This window comes from Protopterus annectens, chromosome 2.part1 (assembly GCF_019279795.1).
Source record: "Protopterus annectens isolate FY-2018-M chromosome 2.part1, PAN1.0, whole genome shotgun sequence".
In the NCBI taxonomy this organism is placed as follows: Eukaryota; Metazoa; Chordata; order Ceratodontiformes; family Protopteridae; genus Protopterus; species Protopterus annectens.
In genome coordinates this window covers 1,364,411,766-1,364,436,370 of record NC_056729.1, presented here as the reverse complement: position 1 = coordinate 1,364,436,370, position 24,605 = coordinate 1,364,411,766, and the positions used below count along the sequence as shown (strand labels likewise).

At 42.0% G+C, this 24,605-nt stretch overlaps 1 protein-coding gene across 1 annotated transcript in view; it reads left to right on the top strand.

The window, feature by feature from the left end:
• The window catches only part of MAN2B2 (mannosidase alpha class 2B member 2), a 943,157-nt gene that overhangs the window by 850,713 nt on the left and 67,839 nt on the right, over nt 1–24,605 (top strand). Inside the window, exon 17 of the mRNA XM_044062827.1 lies at nt 18,552–18,664. Within this exon, the coding sequence (XP_043918762.1) occupies nt 18,552–18,664 (113 nt within the window). The remainder of the gene's footprint in view (nt 1–18,551; nt 18,665–24,605) is intronic.

Sequence of the window (24,605 nt, the reverse complement as noted above, 5' to 3'; positions counted from 1 at the left end):
GGTAGCCCCATTGGGGATCAAGGCATTCATAGAAATCCAAAGCCTGCAGGAAAAGACAGTCATCCAGCCAGTCCCAGCAGACCAAATAGGATCCGGAACTTACTCCAGATTCTTTTTAGTTCCAAAGAAAACAGGAGACTGGCGGGCTATCTTGGACCTCAGCAGACTCAACACCTTCGTAAAGAAGAAGTTCCAGGTGGTCACACTTCAATCGATTCTTCGTTCCTAGGAACGGGTGATTGGATGTGCTCTATAGATCTCAAGGATGCGTACTATCATATCAAAATGGCCAGACCATCCAGAGATCACGTATGTTTCCGGCTGGGAGCCAGTCACTACCAGTTCCGAGCACTGCCCTTTGGTCTCACAACAGTCCCCAGAGTATTTACTAAATGCATGGCAGTGGTTACGGCTCACCTGAGGCATCTAGGATTCCGAGTGTTTCCGTATCTGGACGACTGGCTCCTTACCGCCATCTCCAGGCATCAACTAATTCTATCCAGGGATCACACTCTCAATCTGTGCTCTCAGTTAGGAATAACTATAAATTTTGACAAGTCTGCGTTGTCACCATCACAACATATCTCCTTTATCAGAGCAGACTTAGACACCACCACCACCATGGTAAAATTGCCACTGGACAGAATAGTCTCTCTTCGAAACCAGGTATCAGTGATTCTGATGAGAAAAAAAGTACTAGCCTCTCAAGTGTTGACACTACTAGGTACCATGGCAGCTACGCTCATAGCAGTTCTTTTGGGGCGTATGCACATGAGAATACTTCAGTGGTTGCTCTTTACCCAGTGGTCTTACCAACAACTTCTGATGTTATTCTTGATAATGATTACAGATTCTTGCAGGAAGGATCTTCTTTGGTGGTTGACCAGCCACCAGGTAACAGTAGGTCACCCATTTGTTCTTCCCCCGCTGTCAGTCACGGTGACCACGGACGCTTCTCTGATACGGTGGGGGGGGGGGCTTTTTCAGAGAAGAACAGCCCAAGGCACCTGGTCAAAGACAGAGTCACAGTTGCACATCGATGTCCTGGAGTTGAGAGCGGTGCTTTTGGCGTTGCAGCACTTCCACGACTCTCTATCTCTGGGGACGATTGCGATCCCAACCGACAGCATGTCTGTGGTCTGTTATATCAACAAACAAGGGGGAACCAAGTCTTACCCCTTATGTCGAGAGGCCTTGAGAATTTGACAATGGGCTGTATCCACCGGGCACTTTCTGATAGCAACGCACATCCCGGGGAAATCCAACGTGATCATGGACAAACTGACCAGAGCCATTCTGATGCTGCATGAGTGGTCCCTCAAAGATGAGGTTGCAGAGATGATTTTCCGCATTTGGCGTCAGCCTTGCTGCGACCTGTTTGCATCCCCTATGAATGCCAAATGCAGAAGCTACTTTACCCTGAATCCCCCACCTGGGGACAGCCCAAGGGATTCGCTCGTACACGATTGGCCCCCGGGACTCCTATATACCTTTTCTCCAACTCGCCTGATCCCGAAATTCTTACAGAAAGCCAAAGCCCTGGGCAGGACTGTAATTTTAATAGCCCCGTTTTGGCATCGGCAGATTTGGTTTCCCTGCCTTCGACTCTCAGATGGAGGAGCCTTGGATTCTGGACCCAGTTCCAGATCTACTGATACATTCATCAGGGGCCCTTCATCCCTCTCTTCATTCCCTCACATTGACAGTTTGGCTGCTCCGATTCCCAACTTGGCCAGGTCTCATGATTTTTCCTTGGAGGTGCAGCATATTCTTGTATCTTCTCATAAAGCTTCCACTAGAAAGTTGTATGCCAGTAAATGGAAGCGATTTGCTTTTTGGGCATCCCAGAATAATATTGACCCTTACGTTGCCCCAATTGCTAGTATTCTGGAATTTCTGACTAAGCTTTTTCATGAAGGTGCTGCAGCTACCACTATAAGAGTTCAATTGGCTGCAATTTCAAAATTTTCACCTCGGATCTGAAGATTCTAACCTAATGTCTCACAGACTCTGTAGGGCCTTCTTAAAGGCTAATTCATCTTAGGCCGCCTGTTAGACAGCCTTTTACCACCTGGAATCTGAATTTTCTGCTATCATGGATTATTCTTCCTCCCTTTGAGCCTGCATCGTCCTGCCATTTCAAATTCCTCTCTTGGAAAACAATTTTCTTGGTAGCCATTACCTCAGCACATAGAGTGTCCAAACTTCAGGCCCTATCTATCAAACCCCCATATTTGGTGTTTCATCCCGACAGAGTGTTACTGAGGACTAACCCTTCCAAAGGTGTGTTCCGAGAATAACCTGAATCAAACTTTTGAACTCCCAACTTTCTTCAGTAACCATTCTAACAAGTTGGAGTATATGTTGCATAAGCTTAATGTTCACAGGCAATTAAGATTCTATTTGGACAGAACAAAGGAATTTAGGAAATCAGAACAACTCTTTGTTTCTCATGCAGACACTAAGAAAGGGCTACCAGTATCCAAAGTTACACTTTCCAAATGGTTAACTGACTGCATAAAATTTACATATTCTTCAGTGAATCAACCATTAGAACATGGCGTGAAAGCGCATTCCATTAGGGCTGTTTCTACTTCTTTAGCTTATGCGGCTCGGCTGCCTTTAGACACTATTTGTGCAGCTGCCACTTGGTCTAAGCCGCATACCTTTATCACTCATTACAAAGAAGATAGGGCTTCCTTTGTTTCCACTGTCCTCAGGAATATACTCCTGTGAGCCACCCATGATTAGGGTGCTTGGGACGCGACCCATGTGTAAGATTGAATGGCGAGATTAAACAACTTCACATAAAGAAGTACCATAACATTCCATGTGAGTTGTTCATCTCGCCTTCATTCTTACATTCCCACCCTCTTTCCTCCTGCAGGTTTCTCGAAGAACAAGTAGACTTGTGGCCTGGTTGGTCTTGTTCTAGTTTCCTTACTCCAGCTGGAGTGCCTTTTATGTGTCATTATGTTTTTACATGCTGGGATCAGCAAACTAGATCTGAGGTGAGGCAGAAAGCATCATGGGATAGGGACTTTGCCTCGAGCTACTCTAAAACTTTGAGCTTGTGAAAGCGGCCAACTCGGAGCCGATGGATCGGCGCTGAACCCATGTGTAAGAATGAAGGCGAGATGAACAACTCACATGGAACATTATGTAAGTACATAACTTCTTTTTTATATCCATGACCCGGCAGCTGTATGTTGGTGTCATTGTTCACTATTGCTAATCTTGGGCTGTTCAAGTTTGCAACGGTGATATATAGACAATCTTTTGCCTTTCACACAGCTGTAGTTCTTCACCTGTGGTCACTGCCAAGAAGAATTAATAAAGCCATTCACTTTTATATGAAATTATTTTATTTAATATGTGGTCTGATGTAATTTTCTTTTATTCCTCATCAGATGGGTTCGGATCTGACCCTCAGATTCAACTCAACCTCTTTTTACAGCTCGTGGAACACTAAAACTCTCAAGCTCCTCCCTTACCTATAATGCATCCGGCCCATAACATACCTCAGATCTTGTTTGCCACCTTTCTGTATGGAAGTGGTCACAGCAAACTCTTGGGTATCAGTCCATGAATTAATCTTTTTTATTACTTATTTCCTCAAAAGCCTTTATTTTCAAAACACTATATAGCCTCCCTAGTCTCTTACACCATAGTTGTGTATTTCTACTTTTACCATAGTTGGTCAACTTTCTTAATTACCACTACTTACAGTATATTAATTACCATTGCTGGTAATTCATCTCTAACTTCCTTTTCCCAGTTAAAAAAATCGTATTATTTTTATGGACGCGAAACCATCAGGTTTTAAAAACTGTACAGACTGTGGCCACAAAATTCCACTCTCTGACACACACTCTGTGTGTGTATATTGTCTAGGCCCTGTAAACTTAGATTCTCAATGTGAAATTTGCAAAGCCTTCAATCCAAGAGCTTTAATCGATCGAAGGAATAAGTTAATTTTAAAAGGGTTGCTTCCTTCTAAATCTTCGGATGCATCTTCCAGGGTTCAAACCCTTAGAAAAGTGACAAAAAAGAGGCTAAGAAGCATTCCCCAGATCCTACTACATTCTCAACTCTGGGTTCAGATGTGTCTCATAAGCTCTTAAAATCAGTGGATCCGACACCTTTGGATCTGAAGACAAAATCTGACAAGTCCCCAGCAATCAGATCTCCTCAGGTCTTGGATCCATTGTCCTCACATCTTCCTTCTCCTTTTTTGGATAGGTTTCCAGGGCATCACCACTCTAAGGCATCATCCATAGCATCTTCCTCCCATTCCTCCAGAAGTTTGACAGAAGCCAACATGGACAGGATGATGATGAGGTTTCTCTCGATGTAAATTCAGATGGGAGTTCTCTAGTCTCCTATCCCTTTGGGTCTGGAGAATTTCATGAGTGCTACCCTGCCTATTCTGACTTGTTGCTCAGTCCAACTCTTGGTTAAGAGGCGGTCAGATGTGAGGATCCTGGAGCCATCTTCATTGGATCGGCAGACCAAAGTATCTTTGACTCTGCTGGCGTCTCTGAGTAGACCAGTTCCAAGCACTTCAGGGATGGACGGCTCTCTTACTCGTAGCATTGCTGCCAGATCCAGGGTGTTGGAGTAGACTCTGAAGTTGTCAGAGTCATCTCTGCCCATCAGAGCCTCAGTGCTTGACAGGTTGTATCTGATTCCTTCCTCAGGTGGTATGCCTTTGGGTCAAAGGGAGCTGATGGTATGGAAGCATGTCTTCTCGTAGCCATCAGTTTCTTTCTCTCCGAGGCATTCCACTTTCAAGATTGTAGAGAGAGCTTTCTGTACTCCTAGAGTTAGGTTATTTCCCCCCTCCTTGGTTTCTACTTTGTAGCTCCAGTTGTCTTTGCATCTTGAGCCTGAATTTCCTGCACCACAGGGACAGCCAGCCCAGATAAGCCTCCAGGATACCCAGCAGATTACATTGATCTCTTCTGATACTTCTTTGGAACATCCCACCAAAGAAGTTCTTAGGAAGAAAAAGTGCAAGAGGAGGCACTTAGACTCCCCTCAAGAGTCAGTCACATAGGATATTCACTTTGATGAGGGGAAAGCTCCCCAAGATTGCCACCTGAAGATGGCTCCTTCAAAATGATTGTAGAAATCCTCAAGCAAAGAGGTGGCTGGTCTACCAACATCCATTCCCAAGTGGAGTCAGTATTCCTAGAAGCTTTTGGAGCTGGCCCATCTACCTCCAGGGTGACTCTCCCTGCCAATGAGCTCATTGATTTAATGTCTCAACAGGAGTGTAAGGAACCTGATTCTGTTGAGCTGATCCCCAAGAGTCCAGACAGGATCCTGGCACCACCAAAGGATAAAGAATTCTGGAGCAAGGGAGTCCCAGTTGATGCCATGGTCGTGGCAGCGGCCACAAAGAAGGAGCTAGCAGAAAAAAGTTCCTCTCTCCATCCCCCTAACAAGGAGTCTAGGGGGCTGAACAGATTCGGGAAATGTGTATACTTCGACCTTTTCACTTTGATCACTTAACTATTTGGCATACTTCACTAGACTCCAGAGGGATTTGATACCAAATCCCTCTCTGGACTATTACTTCTGAGGCATAGAGTTTGATTGCCTCACACTTGGCTAGCCTACAATCTCTTTCAAACTCTTCCATAAGGCTGATCTCCCATGCAGCTAAAGGCACCTCAAGGCAGCAGGTTGAGGCATTTCCATTAGAAGACATGCCTGAATGCACCTGTGTGATTTCATGAACCCCTTCAGGTCTTCATCAGTGCTCCATTTGACATAAGCTCTTTATTTGGTGCTAATGTAAAGGACACCTTATCCACATGTGAGCAGTATGGTAAAACCCTGTCATTTTTGTGCATACGTTTTTTGACCCCTCAAAGGATCTTTTTTAGGAATCGATGAGGGGGATCAAAAATGTGGTTCAGAAAGCCCCAGGGTCCCTTCCAAGCTCCACATGGAGATAGTTCCCCCAGGGGCAGAGGGGGGGATTCTAATGGAAGATGCCGTCCATACTGCAGCGCAGCCCGCAAAACCAGGGATCTAGAGATGCATTCTCTGATAGATCCTGCCAGCACTCCTAATAGAGCCTACCAGCACTCCTGAAAGGAGGCACAACTGTCCACCTCTGTAGGCAGTCACGGCTCATTTATCACTGAACCAGAGAGCCTGGTTAGAAATTATGAAAGATTCATGGGTGCGGAAAATTATTGCGGAAGCTTAAGTATTACCCTTTTCCCTACCTCCTCCTTTGACAGTAAACAAAATCCCCAGTGCTCCACCCAGTCAGAGGGAAGCAGCAGCACTAGAAACAGACAAGCTGCTAGAAAAGATAGTCATCCAAAAGGTGCCCCTAGACCAGACAGATTCTGGAACTTGCTCAAGATTCTATTTTAGTGCCAAGGAAAACGGGACTTGAGACCAATGTTGGGTGTCAGCATTCTGAACGAGTCAATTCAGTACACGAGTTCCAGATGGTCACAATTCAGTCCATTCTGCCCTTTATGCACAAGGACGATTGGATGTGCTTTTAAGATCTTCAGGATGCATACTGTCATATCAAAATGAACAAATGCTCCAGAATTATCTACGCTAATCATTGCCAATTCAGAGATCTGCTCTTTGGTCTTATCATAGCCCCCAGGGTGGTCAGCAAGTTCATGGCAGTAGTAGCATCTCGCTTGAGATTACAGCGATTCTGGGTATTTCTGTAGTTGGACGACTGGCTCATAACTGCTCCGACCAGGCATCATCATATCAAAGCATGAGATTATGTACTCCAACTATGCTCTTGTGGGAATTACTGTCAGTCACAAGAAATCTGAACTCAAACCATCTCAAATATTACAGTTCATCAGAGCATTATTTGACATGGTATCCATGATGGCCTCACTCCCTGTATCAAGGATTCAAATAATTAAATTCCAGGTCAAAAAGAATATTCAAAGTTCTTCTCTTTCAGCATGACTAATCCTTCAAGTATTGAGGTCAGTGTCTGCTGCGATAGTTTTGGTTCCACTAGCAAGGTATTACAGTTGTCTACAAGACATCAGGTTTGTCTGTATTAAAACCACCAAAAGCTTGTTCCACCAGATGTATGGCAACTTCTTCAGTATTTTTATCCAGGTCTTCCTTGGATGGTATTTGTGCAGCTGCAACTTGGACTAATCCTCATACTTTTATTACGCATTACAAACTGGATATAGTCTGTAGGGGACTCAACAGTGCTCAGGAATATCCTTCCTTATGGTCCTCCCGGGATTTGAGTAGCTGGGGACTCCATCCCGTTTGTAGAGGAAAGAATAAAAATGATAACGTCAGGTAAAAAAGTTGTGTGCTCACTATAACATTCCATCTGTGTTGTACATTTTCATTCTTCCACAACTGCCCTCCTACCAGTTTGACTTTTGGAAGGACTGAAAGATGCTACAGGAACCAGTGTTCCCTTATTTGAGCTCCAAATGATGTTATTTCATTTTCATATTATCTTATACAGGTTTAAAAGGTAGCAAACAAGATCAGAGTCATGTTAGTGGACTGATGTATTATGGGAAAGGGAGGAGCTCAAGAGTTTCTGTTCCTCGAGCTGGAAGAAGCGGCCGAGTCAGATCCAAGGGTTGGATCTGAACCCATTTGTTGTGGAAGAATGAGTGCACAACTTTTTTTTTTTTTTTTTTTTTTTAACTTCGTTACTTCAGGCAGAATGATTTATGCATTTCAGGCTTCAAATTTTTTTCAAAAAGAGAGGGTATCTTTAATAAAAAAAATGTTATGCCGGAAATGGATAGCCACCTCTGTAGCCTTTTCACAAGGTCAAAGACAGAAATCCCAAGACGGGTGCAGAGAGATCCAAAAGAGCAACCTACTGCAATGTCAAACTCCTGGACTTGCCCCTTCCCCCCACAGAATGCATGTTAGTACTCGTTCTCATGTCAGAAGTGATAGGGAATCTTGGTGTTCGGTCTGTTTCCATACCTGTAGGCTCCTACTAGTTTAGATGCTGGTGCACTCATTTTGGGATTACTGTATTCAAACCTGTGGTCCCAAAATCTTGTGATGGTAATCCTGTCATAAGTATGCCCAAGCAGGTTTTTTTAGCTCGATGCGAGTTCTGTAGTGAGCTTCAGCTACAATGTTGGAGAGATAAGTATCCCCATTGGGGAACCTTTCTTTTCTGAAGAAAAGTTTATTCAAATTTGCTTATGTCTGTCAGGTAGGGTAAAATTTGTTGATACATTCCCTATAAGGACACACATTCATGTTGTATTTTTCATTTAAGGGATCAACACAATGCTCCTGTCAGGTTTAACTTTTGTTTGCTCCCAAAACATTAAGTAGTAGGCACAAATTTGTCAAATGTTTCTAGAAAATAAGCACATTAAACAATAAGCATGCGAGTCCATGGTGAATGAATCTGTTCTAGTGGGCCATCCTCTCAGGGGAAAAAGAAAAATATATTGAAAGAGGAATCTCAGAAACACCAGACATTACCCTCTGTTCTGTAGCTGGAGTTTAACATCTCTGCTGAGGTGTTTTCACAGCCCTTGGACTATCAGTCTGTTTCTCCTGGCTTCCCTAGCATGTTCCCTCGAAAGGCCGCTATAGCCTGGGATTTAAGGATGTCCACTCACCCTGTATGTCAGGCTTCAGCCAGGAAGAGAGAGCCTAGGATCATAATCTCTGAGGGTGAGGGGGATATTCATCAAGTACTGATAACGAAGGGTATTGCCAGATATGTGAATGTAGGTCAGGTCTTCGGATGCCCCCTTAAGATCTTAAAGCTTGAGACTCCTAAAAAGAGGACTCAAAAGACAAAACATTTGCCACCTCCTTCGACAGTGAAAACTTCACAGGAAGACTAGTGTAATTATGCTGTAGGCCTTTTTAAGGCAATCCAGTCTTTTCAGCCTTTCCTTCCAGTTTCTGTACTACTTAAGAGGAAAAAGATCTCCCTATTAATGAGACGAAGTAGTCCTTTCTTAATCAGATGTGAGGGCTTGTTCAATGCCTACTGGTTATCCTCCAGTGAGTTTGAATCGGAAGATACCCTCTTCTGAGTCTCACTGAATGAGGAGATTTTTTTTTGGAATGCAGTTTCAAAAGCGATAGAACATTTTAAATGGGAGGGTAAGTAAATGTGTTTGAATTCCAGAAGAGTTATTATGAATTATTCTGAACAGGTTCGCCTAAACCAGTAGCCACACCCCAGTTTTTGGGGCTTTGGACATTGCAATTGCTTCTGCCTCCTGCACCTAAGAAACCTCAGATTTTATAGGGTGTCTGGCATGCATAAATTTCTTTACCGAAACCCTGTAATTATTTCTGTTGAGGTGGACAGAGCTTCTAAGGCCTTTTCTGTTTTTAACCCTGTCCCAAATGACAGAGTTAGTTGTTACTGCACGGGTCTGCATTAGAAAGTTTGAGTGTCATATGGTCGTCACCATATGACTGAATTTTTGAAAGTTCGAACATTTTAACAGAGATCTACGTACAGCGCAGAATGGGAAGATTTCCCTTTTCTGCACTGTAGCACGATCTCGGAGTTGATGTATTTAAAGAGTAGGGGGTGCAGGGGGACTTGCCCCCCCCCCCCCTGCTTAAAGCGTTCAGGTAGGTTATTTGTGTGGTTTATTTTTTTTATTAGATGTTCGAACTTTTAAAAGTTCGATCATATGGTGTCGGCCATATGACAGTCAAACGTTTGAAAGTTTGATTATCTAATATAGACCCATATGTACATCCTCCTGTCTGGCTTTTAGAGTTATTAATTGCCAAACTGACATGTTCAGGTGTATTTTATCTATTTTTGCTAACCTTCAGCAAGTCTTAGCTTTGTTTTGTAACTTTTGACAGTAAATCTTCTGCATGAAAAAAGTTAAACTCTGCTTCACAGGTCAGTAGGCATACTATTAAGTATATTTATACTGCTGTTGATACTGTGCCCAGGGCTGCTTTTACTGGTATTGTAATGTGTAGAAATGCATGAATAACTTAACTTTCCTGATTATGTTAATGCTCAGTTACTTAATTTCCCTCTTCACAGATAATTATTTTTATATATGTTTTGTTGGACAGAACAAAGGTAAACTTATTTTTTTTGGTTCTGAAATTCAGTGCATACTTTACTGACTTTTCCATCTTTTGTTTCCCAAGGCTTTTTTTAGTAGTGTTGGACTTCAAAAGATGCCTATTCACATATCCCAATCCACAAAATGCACAGAGACTTGTCTTGGAATTGCAGTTTCAGTTTACATTTTTGCTTTTTTTGGTCTTTCCACTGCTCCAAGATTTTTTACAAAATGCTTATCCCCAGCCATAGCCTTCCCAGACTTAAGGGCATCTGCATTTTTCCAGATTTGGATGACTGCCTTAACTCAGCATCATAATTCTGGAACCTCTTAGCTGATCCTCAGGTCAATATCATTTTTTTCAGCAGTCTGGGGTTTAGGCTAAATCTGAAAAAAAAAATCTTGATCAAGCCTCTCTCTTAAGTTAGTGTTTCTAGGGTGCCTCCTAGACAACTGTCTGTCCATTGCATATCTCCCTCCAGAGAAAGTGTCATTTTATTAAGCCCACTTTCTGAATCTGGCCCATCAGAGTATATTCACTGCAAAAGAGTTTCTCAAAATTCTGTGCTTCATAGTTCAAGAAGCAAGTTGAGAGGAGATTTTTTGATGCAGATATTTAAGAAGAATAACTATACATAATATTATATTCATAAAGTTGCAGAAAGTATTCTAATAACTAAGTCAGCACTGAAATGGAGAAATGAGATTTTTACCAATAAGAATGACAGCGAGCAGGGGTACAGGAAATAATCATGAGGGGGCTGGACTTTACTAGAGGAAACTGGCAACGGAACCGAGGTACTGAGAACAAATAACTAGAAAGAGAGAATAGTAAATAGAATGGGATGGAACAAGAAGAGATTTGCACTGCAGGTTAAAGATTGCTTTTCTTACCAGCGTTGATATCAGAGAACAGACAAAGATACAGGGATAAAGGGATTCAGAAGTAAAGGGCCAGCTGTGGTAGAGTATTTAGTTGAATCTAGAACAGTTACTGTTCTTAAAAAATATATTGGTTGGGAATATAAAACATTGCATGATAACTAAGAATCAGAGGATGGGAAAATATTAGGAAAACAGACTGGAAAAGCAGTTTGCAAATGATCGATGGAAGGGGACGTGTATGACTCCCAAGTATGCAGCAAAGTCCAGAAGGCTTAATATGTTTGCTTGGAAATGTTTTCATAAGTATTTTTATACCCAAACAGATTTCAGTGAATTTTCCTCTGCTAGTAGGAAAAAGAGAAGTAGCCAGGAACATGCTTTGGGGAGAATAAATAGTCGGTAGATTTTACAACTTCCCTACTGAGTACTCTGTCAGAAGTATTGTGAGAGGGAATGCCTGTAACTAAGGAAATTATTCTTTTGAGCTGGGACACATGATCTGAATTGCCATCATATAGTAAGGCTTTACTATATTTAGTGGTATTGGCTTAAAAAAAAAAAGCAATTACTAGAAAATGTAAATCAGAATCAACTGAATATTGTTAGAGAGAGAAAATAAATGGAAATGGAAGTTGGATCTTTAGTAAAAGGAAAGAGCAAATTGCAAAGAAATAAATTACATTTGTGGGAACAATGTTTGCAGAATAATGTTCAAGAGAAAGAGTAAGTTTTAAGGGAAAGCAGGAATTGAGCAAGTTATGTGATGTTAGAGTGAATGACAGTTGTTATAAAGAAGGAAAACAAATGAGCAATTTATAATGCATGAAAACATATTGATATGGTTTGTTTTGTTTTCTGTTAATGCATATGTGCCTATGTCTTAAGTGATAATTTAATAAAGGTGTTTTCAAAAAAATAATTCTGGGTTTCATGGCTTCATTCATCCTAATGGTTCCAATTTGCCAGTCTTCTTGTTTCGGCTTTTTCCTAGTTACGGGTCACCACAGTGGATCACCTGTCCACTCTTGATTGGCAGTGGAGTTTTACAGTTTCAAGTTGCCAGCCCAGCGCCTAACCTTCAACAGAAGGCACACACATGCATGCACTCACACCTAGGGCCAATTTAGAGTGTCCAATCCACCTATCGCATGTCTTTGGGATGTGGGAAGAAACTGGAACACCCAGAGGAAATCCACACGACCACAGGGAGGACATGCAGATTCCATACAGAAGGCACCCCAGCCGAGGATCGAACCGGAGAACCTCTTGCTGTGAGGCATCAACACTAACAGCTGCACCACCGCGGCCTCCCGTTCCAATTTGCCAGGCTACACATGAGAAAATACAGTGGTGTCTCAAATCATTTTAGATCCAGTATCCTCATCTCTTGCCTCACCAGGTTACAGTGCTCAATTTCATCATGAAAGAGATACTGTGGTGGGCTAATAAGGTCTTGCTAAATCTAGGCCTCCCATTTTCTGTCCTCCTTACTGCTCGGATAGTCACAATTGATGCTTCTGACTTTGCTTTGTGGGGTGGGGGAGCAATGTCTAAAGACATCAAGGTTCAGAGCATGTGGAAGCCTCATTTTAGGAACACATATAAATCGCAAGGAGTTAATGGCCCTTATAAAAACCATCAAAGCCTTAAGTCATATGGGGATCCTTGGAGAGGGTATTAATGCTAATAGATGACAACACTTCACTGATGTGAAATATAAACAAAGTCATATCCCCTGTGATTTCCTGGAATCTGTCAATACAGAGCAGCCTTACTATTCAGGTTTCAAAATTTGGAAAAATACAGTTTGGTTGGCATTCATTAGTGGGAGGAATATGTTGTAAGGAAGGTAAATAGCCTATTAGGGGATAGTGTTTGTGTAGCATCTGTATTTGGCCTCATTGCAAAGATACTCTTAAAGGGTTTTCTTGAAACGCTGAAAAGCGATTTCAGACCAGACGTCTAGAGGAAGACTGTTCCACAGGGTTTGGCCTAATTTGTAGAAGGCCTGTCCTGCTATCGCTGTTTTAAAGGTAGTCTGGTTAGGGAAATTGCTTCTAGCTGTGAACCTCTTAAGGAATTGACTTGATCTGTTATAGGTATGTTTCGTTTCAGTGGTAGACAGAATTTTAAAAAAGTGCTAAGCAAGAAGGTTGATTTCTGTCTGTTACAGGTAGCCAGTTTAGGTTATGGAACATTGTAGTGATGTGAGTGGGTATTTGCAAGAAGGTCAAAGTGGCAGATTTTATTAGTTGTTATCTGAATTTTCTCAATATTATGGGCAGAGTTGAAGGCATGGAGTGGTAATCCATACTCTAGTTTAGGTAGCGGTACATTTTTGGCAAATAAACCGTGTGCAATAAGAGGGAAGAGACATGAGTTTCTGTAGAAGAGTTTTAAGGTGTGTGTGAATTTTACTGTTAATTTGTCTGTATGCATAGAGTATTCGATAGGTTGAGGACTAGATATTTGTATTCCATGTCAAAAGGAATATGGTTGTATATGGAGATGTGAGGAAGGTTAGGTAATTTGTTTGAATACAAACCACAGAACGTTAGTTTTGTTGTGATTAATAAGGATATTATTTTCTCTGCCCAATGGCATAGTTGCAGAAAAGAGTTTTATATTTGAGATTGCAAAGATTTACTGTTTGGAATCTACTTCTTGGGAAGTCCAGACTAAATTAAATGGCCATTGGCTTACCAAGTTCGCTGATGATTGCAAACTGGGTGAAGTCATTGAGTCCCCCAATGATAATAACATACTATAGGAAGGATTAACACAGACAAGTGGCTAGTCCGAAAGCGACAGTCCAAAATGAAGCACAAAAAAGTGCATTATTATTTCCTTTGGCAAAGTAGAACCCCCCCCCCAAAGCCCAAACCCAGTGGTGTGAAACCTAGGAACACAGGGAGACAGCAATTTGAAATTCGACCACAAAGTTTCGTATGTGCTAAGGAACGCATTCTATGTTGCGCACCTCATAAGTAAGGGCATCGCATCCAGGTCTGAGGAAGTAGTAGCCCCACTGTACTCGACCCTCATCAGACCAGTAATAAAGTACAATGCTCCATTTTGCATGTACCTCAACAGACACCTGCAGCAGCTGGAGAGGCCACAGAGAGGTTCCTTACCAAGAAAATACAGGGCCTCCAAACTATAACGTATGTGGAGAGACTAAAAGCCCTGTCACTGTACTCTGTATTGTATAGGCCAGAGGTTCCCAAAGTGTGGGTCGCAAGCAGAGTTTAGGTGGATCATGTCTGGCCAGAAGGCTTCAAAATAAAAAAAAATACTTCTGAACACGTCTCCTCCTTTAAAGAGGACCATGCATGTGTCGTAAGCACACACACCAACATGAATATAAACTCATTCTGCACTCGTGCAGAATTTAAACTAACCATTCCATTTATAGAGAAGGTAAGTGCGTGTGTGTGTGTGTGTGTGTGTGTGTGTGTGTGTGTGTGTGTGTGTGTGTGTGTGTGTGTGTGTGTGTGTATATAATTTAAGCTAGCCATTCTGTTCTTGTGAGAGATGGTGTGTGTGTATTGTTGTGTGAGAGTAGGTGTGTATGTGTTGTGTTGCTGTGTGAGAGCAGAGAGAAGGTAGGTGTGTGTGTGTGAGAGCAAAGCAAAAGTAGGTGTGCATGTGAGAGAGCGAATAGAAGGTAGGTGTGTGTGTATTTGAGTGAGATAGCGAAAATAGAGAGAAGGTAGGTGTGTCTGTATGTTTAACATACCTGTGAACTGCCCAGATTTAGCCTCATAGTTTTGCTCTGTTTCTCATAAAATTTGTGGTTTACTGGCAAATCACAGAGGACTGAAGTCACTAAATGATGACATGTATGAGTTTCGCACTTCTTGTCCTTCAGAAAAATGCATGCTAACATAAATCCTGTTGTTCTAGCAACTTTTTAAGTTAAAAAGAGCAATATTTAAAATCTGTTCATATTTTTGGCCATTTATCCACATTATTTTAAGCTTTGTCCAGATTTCTTGCACTAAGAGGTTGAGAGGTATACATACCTCTCAACTGTCCAGATTATTGCAGAATGTCCAGATTTTTGCCTCATATTTTTGGCCTAGTTTTCATAAAATTTGTGGTTTTCTGGCAAATCACTGAGGATTGAAATAACTAAATCATGACATGCATTGAGTTTCAGATTTCATTTTCTTCAGAAAATGCATGCTAAGACAAATGCTATTATTCTAGCAATTTTCTAAGTCTGTAAGAGCAAAATTAATAATCTGTCTGTATTTTGAGGCCTTTGTTCCCCCATTAGTTTAGATTTTGTCCAGATTTCTTGTGTAAAGAGGTTGAGAGGTATGGAGGCAATGTATGTAATGGCATAAGGGGGAGATGGGGGTTCTGCATTCCTGAGTGTGTCCTCCTTTGTATAAGATGCCTAGTAATGGACTTGTCCATTTCTCAGTCATTCCTTACTGCGATATTACCAGCTTACCAATTTTTCTTTAATGTAATATAAGCAATTCATTCTTCAAGAGCAGCAGGCACTGAACTTGTAGATGAATTACTGAAATGAAAAGTTGTTTGCCAGTAGCAACCTCTTCATTAGTTACAGATCTCTTTAATGTGGACTTATTTGGATGAATTTTACTTCTGCAGAGATTGTGCTTATTGACTGATAGTGGTGGATTGTAATGACAGATGTTTGAGTGGTCTTTTATGGTTAAAATGTTCTGAAATGGGCAATTTTGTCATTACTGGGTCATACATTTTGTTTCATTGCTTACTGGAAAAATATTCAAAACTACACATTTAAAACGCACTCTAACAAGTGGTGCTGTATTATAGAAGGAATATAATGCAATCAGGAAGGTGAATCAAAGAACACATACATGTATTCATGACCCTAAAATCTGTGCAAGTAGCCTATGGTTTGAAAATAACCCAAAGGTAAACTAAATTCTCCACACTGGCCAGATTATTTTAGTTGAATGTGGGTTTTAATGCTGTTTCAGTGAATGAGAGTTTCAGTAGTAGAGACGTTTATTGCTCATGCTAAGCCTGTTTTCATTCTGAGACTATATTGTTTGTGTAGAAAACGCTATCAGTGTTTGTGAATTTTATTTCAATATCTGTAATCATTGTAGAAGTAAATAAGGAAGCAGTATGCACACTGAGATTTGAACAGTGTTCATGGTAACTGCGGAGAAATAGCCAAGTAATGGAACACTGGTATGGCTGCGGAGGGGCTGCTTGGGGGGGGGGTCCCATTTATTACCCTGCCTATTGCCCCATTTGACCATGATCCAGTTCTGCCAATAATTAAAGTAAGATAATAGTTTGCATGGTCCCTTTAAATCTCAAAAAAACACTCCGTGGTTGTGACGTCTTCTCCTTTAAGGAGGACCATGTGTGCTTCACATGCATGCTCACTGACGCAAGTAGTAGGTCGTGAAAAATAACCATTTTTGAAAGTGGGTCTCGGCCCATAAAAGTTTGAGAACCACTGGTGTAGACTGCTGAGAGGAGACTTATGCCTGGCCTACAGGGCAGTTTCCAACCCTGCCCTGATAGATATGCTTCACATGCACAAATCTAACAGCATAAGAGTCACTTGCTCTAGGAATCTTAACCTAACCTGTGACATTAACAGAATATGCTGGAGAGGCAAATATGTCTCCTCTGGAACAAACTTCCAGTTCACATGAAGCACAGCTCCTCACTGACCCTATTCAAGCGCAACCTACACAAATGGATGGGAAACCGCAAATTCACCCCAGGCATGGCATCCATGTCCCTTATGGACAGGGGAGTTGATGTTGACCATAGACTAGCTTTGCAAAATATGTCCACTTAATAAGGACAAATGGGGCAACTTGGAACTAACCTGGCTAGGCTTGTAATGGCCCTAGGGCCACTAGCCTAGTAACCTTCTATGAGCCTATGGACCTATAAAATATAGGAGCATTTGTTGGCTTGCAGGAGAAGAATGACATCTGTATAAAGAATGATAATTAATGAGGTGAGGTGTTTAGTGATATCATTAACAAAAAGGGAGTAAAATAAGGGACCAGGTACTGAGCCTTGTGTGCTCAAAGAAGGGGGAGCTATGTGAGTGGAAGTAGACTTGAAATGTTCTGTTTGCCATGTAGTTTTAAGATCATTAATGATGGGTTTGAATTTTTAAAGAAGTAGGCTATCGTTCCCAGTTTTGAAAGCCCTGATCATGTCAATGAATAGTCCAGTAGTGGTAAGACTATCATTAACATCTTCCTCGTTAGTATATTGTATATGGTATTGGGGACTGTCTACCACCGAAAAGGAAATTGGCTGTAAGAGCTCAAGTCAGTTCATTGAGAAGTTTCCAGATAGTAGCAATTTCCACGCTGAAAGCATTTCTAAATCCACGTTGTTTATCCATTAAAAGACTGTAGCTGCTAATGGGTTTGAACAATTGTGTATATACATTTTTTTGAATATTTTAGCCAGAGGGCAGAGATGAGATACAGGTAGATAATCTTTGAATGATTTAGGTAATGAAGTTTTAGGAAGAGGGTATTATGCATGGTGTTTGAAGGTAGGTAGGACAATTCCATTGGTCAAAGAGAGATTCTCAATAAAAGCAAAAGGTTTTGCTGTTTCATCAGCAGCCACTCTTAAAAACAGTGGGATATAGGGAGAGAATAGTTTCAGATTTTTTTTACCAAAAACTTGGTTCCATTAATAGAAATCTCCTTTAAATAAAACAGGCCTGCATAATTGATTAAGGAATAATGGGGTATAGATTATCAGGGACTTGGGGGACGGAATTGACAAAAAAGGACTGTTGATTTCATTGGGAGTGGAGATTAAAAAAGATTTATAGTTTTCATCTGCATTACTACTACTGTTGCCAATTAGAGGAGGTGAGGAAAGTGAGGAATCTGTGATATGCCCAGTCAGATGTTTTCTCTTTTTCCAGAATTGTTTAGCTGTATCTTAGAGGTGGCTACATTGTTTTCTGTGTACACCTTTACTAGACACTACAAACTTGATTTATTCTCCAAAACTATAGCTAGATTTGCAAACTCCATCCCTCAAAGGCTTCTAGACTGATACTTCTCCATCCACCTTTTCTTCCTAAGCTATGACAATCATCGCATGTATGTACACCTATTGCAACAGTGATCTAATGAAAAGTATAGTATTATTGTGCAAGTTAAATTATCAACAGTAGAGGTTCAAATAGATCACTTTTGTAGTATTCAAGCTCTCTACATTCCTCCCTTTCTTACTTGATGAGGGTACTTATTTTTGCCCCTCTGACGTGACAGTATCTGCTGGTTTTGACCTGTTATAGAGCATCAGACTTCAGCCTCTCCTTTGAACAAGAAAGCTCTATTTTTTTTCTTGCCTGTATGTCTGTCTTATACCAGCATGTAGCTTTGTAGACTGGCTGGATAGCCAATCCCTGACAAAATACATTCCATATAGTTACGGCTACAGCAACAGTGATTTTAGCATCTACTGTTATGATAAGTTAACTTGTACTACCGTGCTTTTTCTTAGCCCTTTTGTCTTTAATGAAAATGTGTTTCCTGAAAAGTTAAAAGAGTTTAGAGAATTTAACACTCGTTATATTATTTCCTTAAGGTAAAGTGCATCAAGCAGATCCCGACTTCCATCGAGTGCTTCTGAGGATTACACACTTATATGAAGCTGGAGAAGATCCTGTTCTCTCTCAGGCAGTGCGAGTGAATCTCAAGGTAAATGTTTCACATATTCATCTTCTAGTTACATGATGCATGTTTTTTCCTTAAGTACTGTGCATGTGTATACAGCCGACAACCTGGTCAATCCAAATAAAGGCAATCTGCCTGTCTGCAACATGGCTGAGCATCTTCTAAGCCAGGAAGAAACCGATCAAGTGTATACAGGAAAGCCCTCTTGTTTAACCACAGCAAATCTCATTGCTTGGCTGAGCAACATCTAACACTGACCGAGGGTAGAAAATCCAGTTTGTCTATAACTGGAGTGGAGAACATATGACTGTGACCTCATTTGCAGCTAGAAAATGTGCCATTTTCAGATAAAATGTAGTGAAGTGTAGCGGTCTTTGATTTATGTAACAAGTTTCTCATTGAGCCCTCCATCATGTTGCTGGTGCAGTAATGCCTACTGCTTTGTTCTTCGCTGGTCTGCATTATGTGAAAATACAGTCTGTACTCGTTTTTCTTTTCATGCACCTTTATTTGAATTATCATTTGTGACAGGCACATTTGCAGCCATATAAAAGTAGTCAAACTAGATTAATATAACAAACATTATACTTCACATGTAGTCCTATTATGTTATATAACCTAAGCAGTATTACATAAATTATTCAATTCCTGTCTTTTTTTAAACAAGAAACATCTTTATTAAGCCATCACTTACTACTTAGGCAATCATACATTTATATAAATGAAAACAGACTACACTGACAATTTTAGTTGCAAGCATTTTACACCACAAACCATACTGGCATACTCCCATTTGCAAACATTATACACCACAATGTTTCTCATTCAGACATCACATAGCTCACTTAAGTCCCGCTGCCTTTTAAACTTCATTCCTCCCTTGTATGTTTTGTTCCCACAATTCTCATTTTTCCTATGTAGTTTGTTCTTACCCTTTTCTAAAGATCTCAGTTCCAGTTGTTTTATCTCTCTTACTATATTCATTACTTCCAATATAGTTGGTTTAGATTTTAATTTCCATTTACTACTAATTGCCTTTTTGGCAGCCGCCATTATTACAACTCAAGACCTTGGCTGGGCATTTCTGATTCTGTATCATAGCTCAGAAAAATCATCTCCCCTCATTAGACCAATCTTCCCACCCAGCATCTCCAACAGTGCATCCTGCAAGGAATCCTTAAATTCCACTAACGCACCACACTGCCAGAAAATATTTTCCCAATTATCTCTTTCTTCCCCTTCACACCTCCAACATTTGCTGTCTGGAGTTTACTTGGGGTATAAAATTATTTGTGTAAACATTTCCAGGCAAAAATCCTAAATCTTCTAGATGTTGTTGCATATTTGGGAGACTTACATATATCCTCCCTTTGTTTTTTGTGAACTGCTTATCCAATCATTCTTCCCCATCCTTTTTAACCTCCTTTGATTGATTCTTAATTGTTATCATGCAATATTTTCTATGCTCAACTAATTATTCCTTTTTTAATGGTAGCTTCTGTTCCAGATTCTGTTAAAAACTCTACCAGTGCTGGTCGTTCGTTTAGAACACCCACCTCCCCCCCCCTCCCAATTTCTTTCTCTTTGCCCATTACTCTGTCTTCTCTATCAGGGATTGATATCAATCTGTAACCTGCAGTCCAAATAAGTTTTTGGTGTCTTCCCATTGTATCATCTTTCCCTCTCTAGTTATTTGATCCCAGTACCTTGGTTCCTTTGCCAGTTTTCTTCATTAAATTCCCGCCCCCTCTTTCCTATTGTCTGTATCCTTAATTGCAGTCATCCCTATCAGTCGAATCTCCCTAGAAGACCCCCACTGAGAAGGTGCCTCACAAGCATACGTGTAAAAGGAGGCACTTGGCCTCCCCACCGGAGTCCCTCACTGAAGACATGGATTTGGAAACATAGGATGTTTCCCCCCGTTACACCCCCGACTATGTCTCCTTTGCAGACATCATGGAAATCCCCCACCAATGTTGGAGGTGGTCTGCGCAAAAACCTAACTCGGATGAATCAGTGTTCCTGGAGGCATTTGGTGCAGGACCTTCTGCTTCGTGGGTGTCCCCTCCTTCAGATCCATTAGTGGATCTTATAACATCTCGGACATGGAAGGAGCCAGACACAGTGGAGCCAATCCCCAAACTCCCAGACAAGATCTTGAGTGCCCCTACAGGTCAAACCTACTGGACCAAGGGATGCCGAGTTGATGCCTTGGTGGTGGCAGCAGCCACTAAGAAGGAGCTTGACAGGAGAGCTCTACAGTTCATCCGCCTGATCTCTCAAGAGTCCAGGATGATGGACGGTTTTGGGAAGCAGGTGTACGCTTCAGTGACGTTTTCAGTGTGTGCGCTGAATTACTTGGCACACATGATTAGGCTTCAGTGTTATCTAGTCAAAAGGTCACTGAGTCTACTCCTGGGTCCATATTGGCAGAAGACAAGAAAGTTTTCTCCTCTTGAATGGCTGCCCTCGCGTCTATTGCGAACACCTCTATGTGTCTCCTCTCTCATGCAACTGAGGGCACTGTCAGAGCTGCCAGTACACGCATTGCCATCAGGCACCATGCCTGGCTGTGGCTTTGTGCCTCCTCAGAGCACTTTAAGGCATCGTTTACGTTTTATGGGAAGTAAATAGTGTGGGAAGAAATAGCCAGGGAATTGTTATGGCTAGGCTTGTATAGGCCCTAGGGCTGATAGCCTAGTACCAACCTATGAACCTATGAACTAATGCCCCATGCAATGATTCCACCCTTTTGCAAAGTTGGTACATGACACTTTAGTCCAGAGTGAGAAAGATGGAAAGACTCTGCTTTGGGATCTACTTTTTGGCCCCTCAATGAACCTTTACAAGGAATCAGCGGGGGGGCAAGAAAATGTTGTTCCGGAAATCTCAGAGCTACTCCAGGACATTCAGGACTCGCCTTCCCCAGATGCAAAGGGATATTTGATAGACACCATCCCAGAGGCAGAGGGAATCCGAGGAATCAAGGGTCTCAAGATACTTTCTTGGACAGACCTGCCCAGCAACCCTGAAGGGTTGCCTAGCTGCTTGGCTCTGGAGGCAGTCAGGGGACATCTGTCACTACACCCAACAGCCTGGGCATCAATCACAAACAATTGTTGGGTGTTGCAAATTATATCCAGAGGCTATTCAATTCCTTTCAACCAGTCACCTCTTCCATTCAGACACCTCCCAGATGTTCCACCCATGCAAAGGGAGGAAGAAGCACTGGAAATTGCAAAGCTGCTAAGAAAATGAGTCATCCAACCCATCCTCCCAGATGAGACCAGATTAGGCATTTATTCCAGATTCTTCTTGGTGCTGAAGAAGACAGGGGACTTGAGACCCATTCTGGATCTTTCCATCTTAAACCTGTCAGTTGCCAAGACAAAATTCCAGATGGTCACGCTTCAATCTGTCCTGCCCTTTCTGCAGGAGAGTGAGTGGATACGCTTGATCGACCTCTAGGATGCGTACTACCACATCCAAATGGACAGGTACTCTCAGAGGTTCCTCTGCTTCCAGCTGGGAGCCAGTCATTACCAGTTGAGGGCGCTCCCCTTTGGTCTCACCACAGCCTCCAGTGTGTTTACCAAAGTGATGGCAGTGGTAGCAGCTCACCTAAGACTACAGGAATTCCAGGTCTTCCCTACCTGGACGATTGGCTTCTTGCTGCCCCTTCCAGGCATCAACTCTGCCAAGCGAGGGATTCCCTACTTCACTTAGCCCAACAGTTGGGCATAACCATCAATCTCAGAAAATCATTAATGGCTCCGATTCAAGTGTTAGACTTCATTGGGGCTCGGTTGGACACAATCCAAACTAAGGTCTTTCTAACCTCAGAGAGGATCCCAGTCCCTGAAGCTACATGTCCTGTCTATTTTTCAAGCTTAGTCACCAACAGTGGAAATAGTATTAAGAGCATTAGGGTCCATAGTGGTCACGATCACTCTTTTACCCATGCCCCAGTTTCACATGCGAGTACTTCAGTGGACCCTTGCGGTTCAGTGGTCCATGTTAGATCTTCCATTGTCTTACCTATTTGAGTCTCTTGGGTGTGCAGGGACTCTCTTCTGTGGTGGATTTATTTCCCGGCCCTCTGGGGCCGTCCCTTTCTTCCACCTTTCTCCTCAGCCACAATGACCATGGACGCCTCCCTACTAGGGTGGGGGGGGGGCACTGTTCAGGAAGGATGGTCCAAGGCATGTGGTCCCCCTACGAGACTCAATTGCATATCAACGTCCTGGAGATGAGGGTGGTGCTTCTAGCATTGCAGGCTCTTCATGCCCATCTTCCCCTAGGGACAGTTGCGATCCAGACGGACGATATGTCCGTGGTCTGGTACCTCAACAAACAGGGGGGAACCAGGTCTTATCCCCTGTATCACAAAGCCATGAGAGTGTGGGAGTGGGCGATCTCCACCGGCTGTTTTCTGGTGGCAACGCACATTCCGGGAATGTAAGAAAATACTTTTGTTTCTGATGGGTTTGATGTACGGAAAGCATTCGATAAGAGTCAGCTGGGCTGGAATGAGTATAGGGTAAGCATTTGTTTTCCCTGGCAGAATAATAGAGTTAATTAGGAGGATATGTGAAGGGTCAGAGACTAGAATTAAGGTAGGAATGTTCTTTTCTGACAAACTGTGTTTGAACGGAGTACCTAGGCAGAGGTGTCCCTCTTTCACCTTTGTTATTTCCTTTATATTTACAACCACTAGAAAAGAAAATAAGGGACTCTCAAATTCAAGGACATAACTGGTATGATAATCAAGAAAAGTTAGCTTTTTTTACAGATAACATTTATTTTGTTCTTAATACATCCAGAAAAGGACAGTTACGTGTTCTGGATCATTTTGAGGCAGTTTCAAAACAAAGACTATCACAGCAAACATAAACCACACATAAATTGGTACAGAAATATCCATACTTAAGGGAACAGTGTTTAGGTGTGTGGATTAAAAAGGATTCTGTTATGTTAGTTAAACGATATGTGGGAAGAGACTATGCAAAAGGTAATACAAAAACCGAGAAGATGGAAGCTCTAGATTATGGGCATGGATAACAAGATTCAAGTAGTAAAAATGTTTTTAATCACTTTTGTTTTATTTACTGGTTAGATGAATTTTTATTGACCAGAAAAGTTATGGATGATGATCCATTGCACAGGGGCGTAGCAGTTAGCATTGTCGCCTCACAGCAAGAGGTTCTCCGGATTGATTCTTGGCTGGGGTGCCTTCTGTGAGGAGTCTGCATTTCATAGGTTCATAGGTTTATACTAGGCTATCTGCCCTAAGGCATTTATAAGCCTAGCCCAAATTTTTGTGGCTTACGCCACCCCTTATATGAAAAAATACTGTGCCCATTAGTTTGTTGTGCCTCTGTCCAGCAGTGACACAGAGATGATTCCCGGGGTAAACCTGCGATCTCTCATCCACAGGTCAAGATTTCTCTTGAACAGAGTCAGCGAGGTGCTCTGCCTCACATGGACCGGGATTTTATTCCACAGCATAGGGAGTCTCTGAGTGATAAATCTATCCCTCCAGCACATCCTATTTATATCCGTGCTAAGGTTTAAGTCACTTGCTCTAGTGGTTTTGGTGGATTTGGATTTTTTGAGGTAGAGCATGTCCATTAATTCCGGGTTGGACATGGCCTTGTATGTCAGGCACATGTCACCTCTGAGCAGACGGTATGCAACTGAATAGAGCTGGAGTTTCTTCAATCTGGCAGCATATGACAGATTTTGGAGTCCCTTTATCCTTTTGGTGAGGAACTTTTGGGGTCTCTTCAATTGCTGCAGATGTCTGGTGAGATGCATCCCGAATGGGGCATTGTACTCGATCATTGGTCTGATAAGTGAAGAGTACAGGGGAACAATGACCTCACTAGATCTGGATGTGAATCCCTTCATGATCAGGTGGGCAATGTAGAAGGTCTTTCTAACCACTTTAGCAACGTGAGTGTCA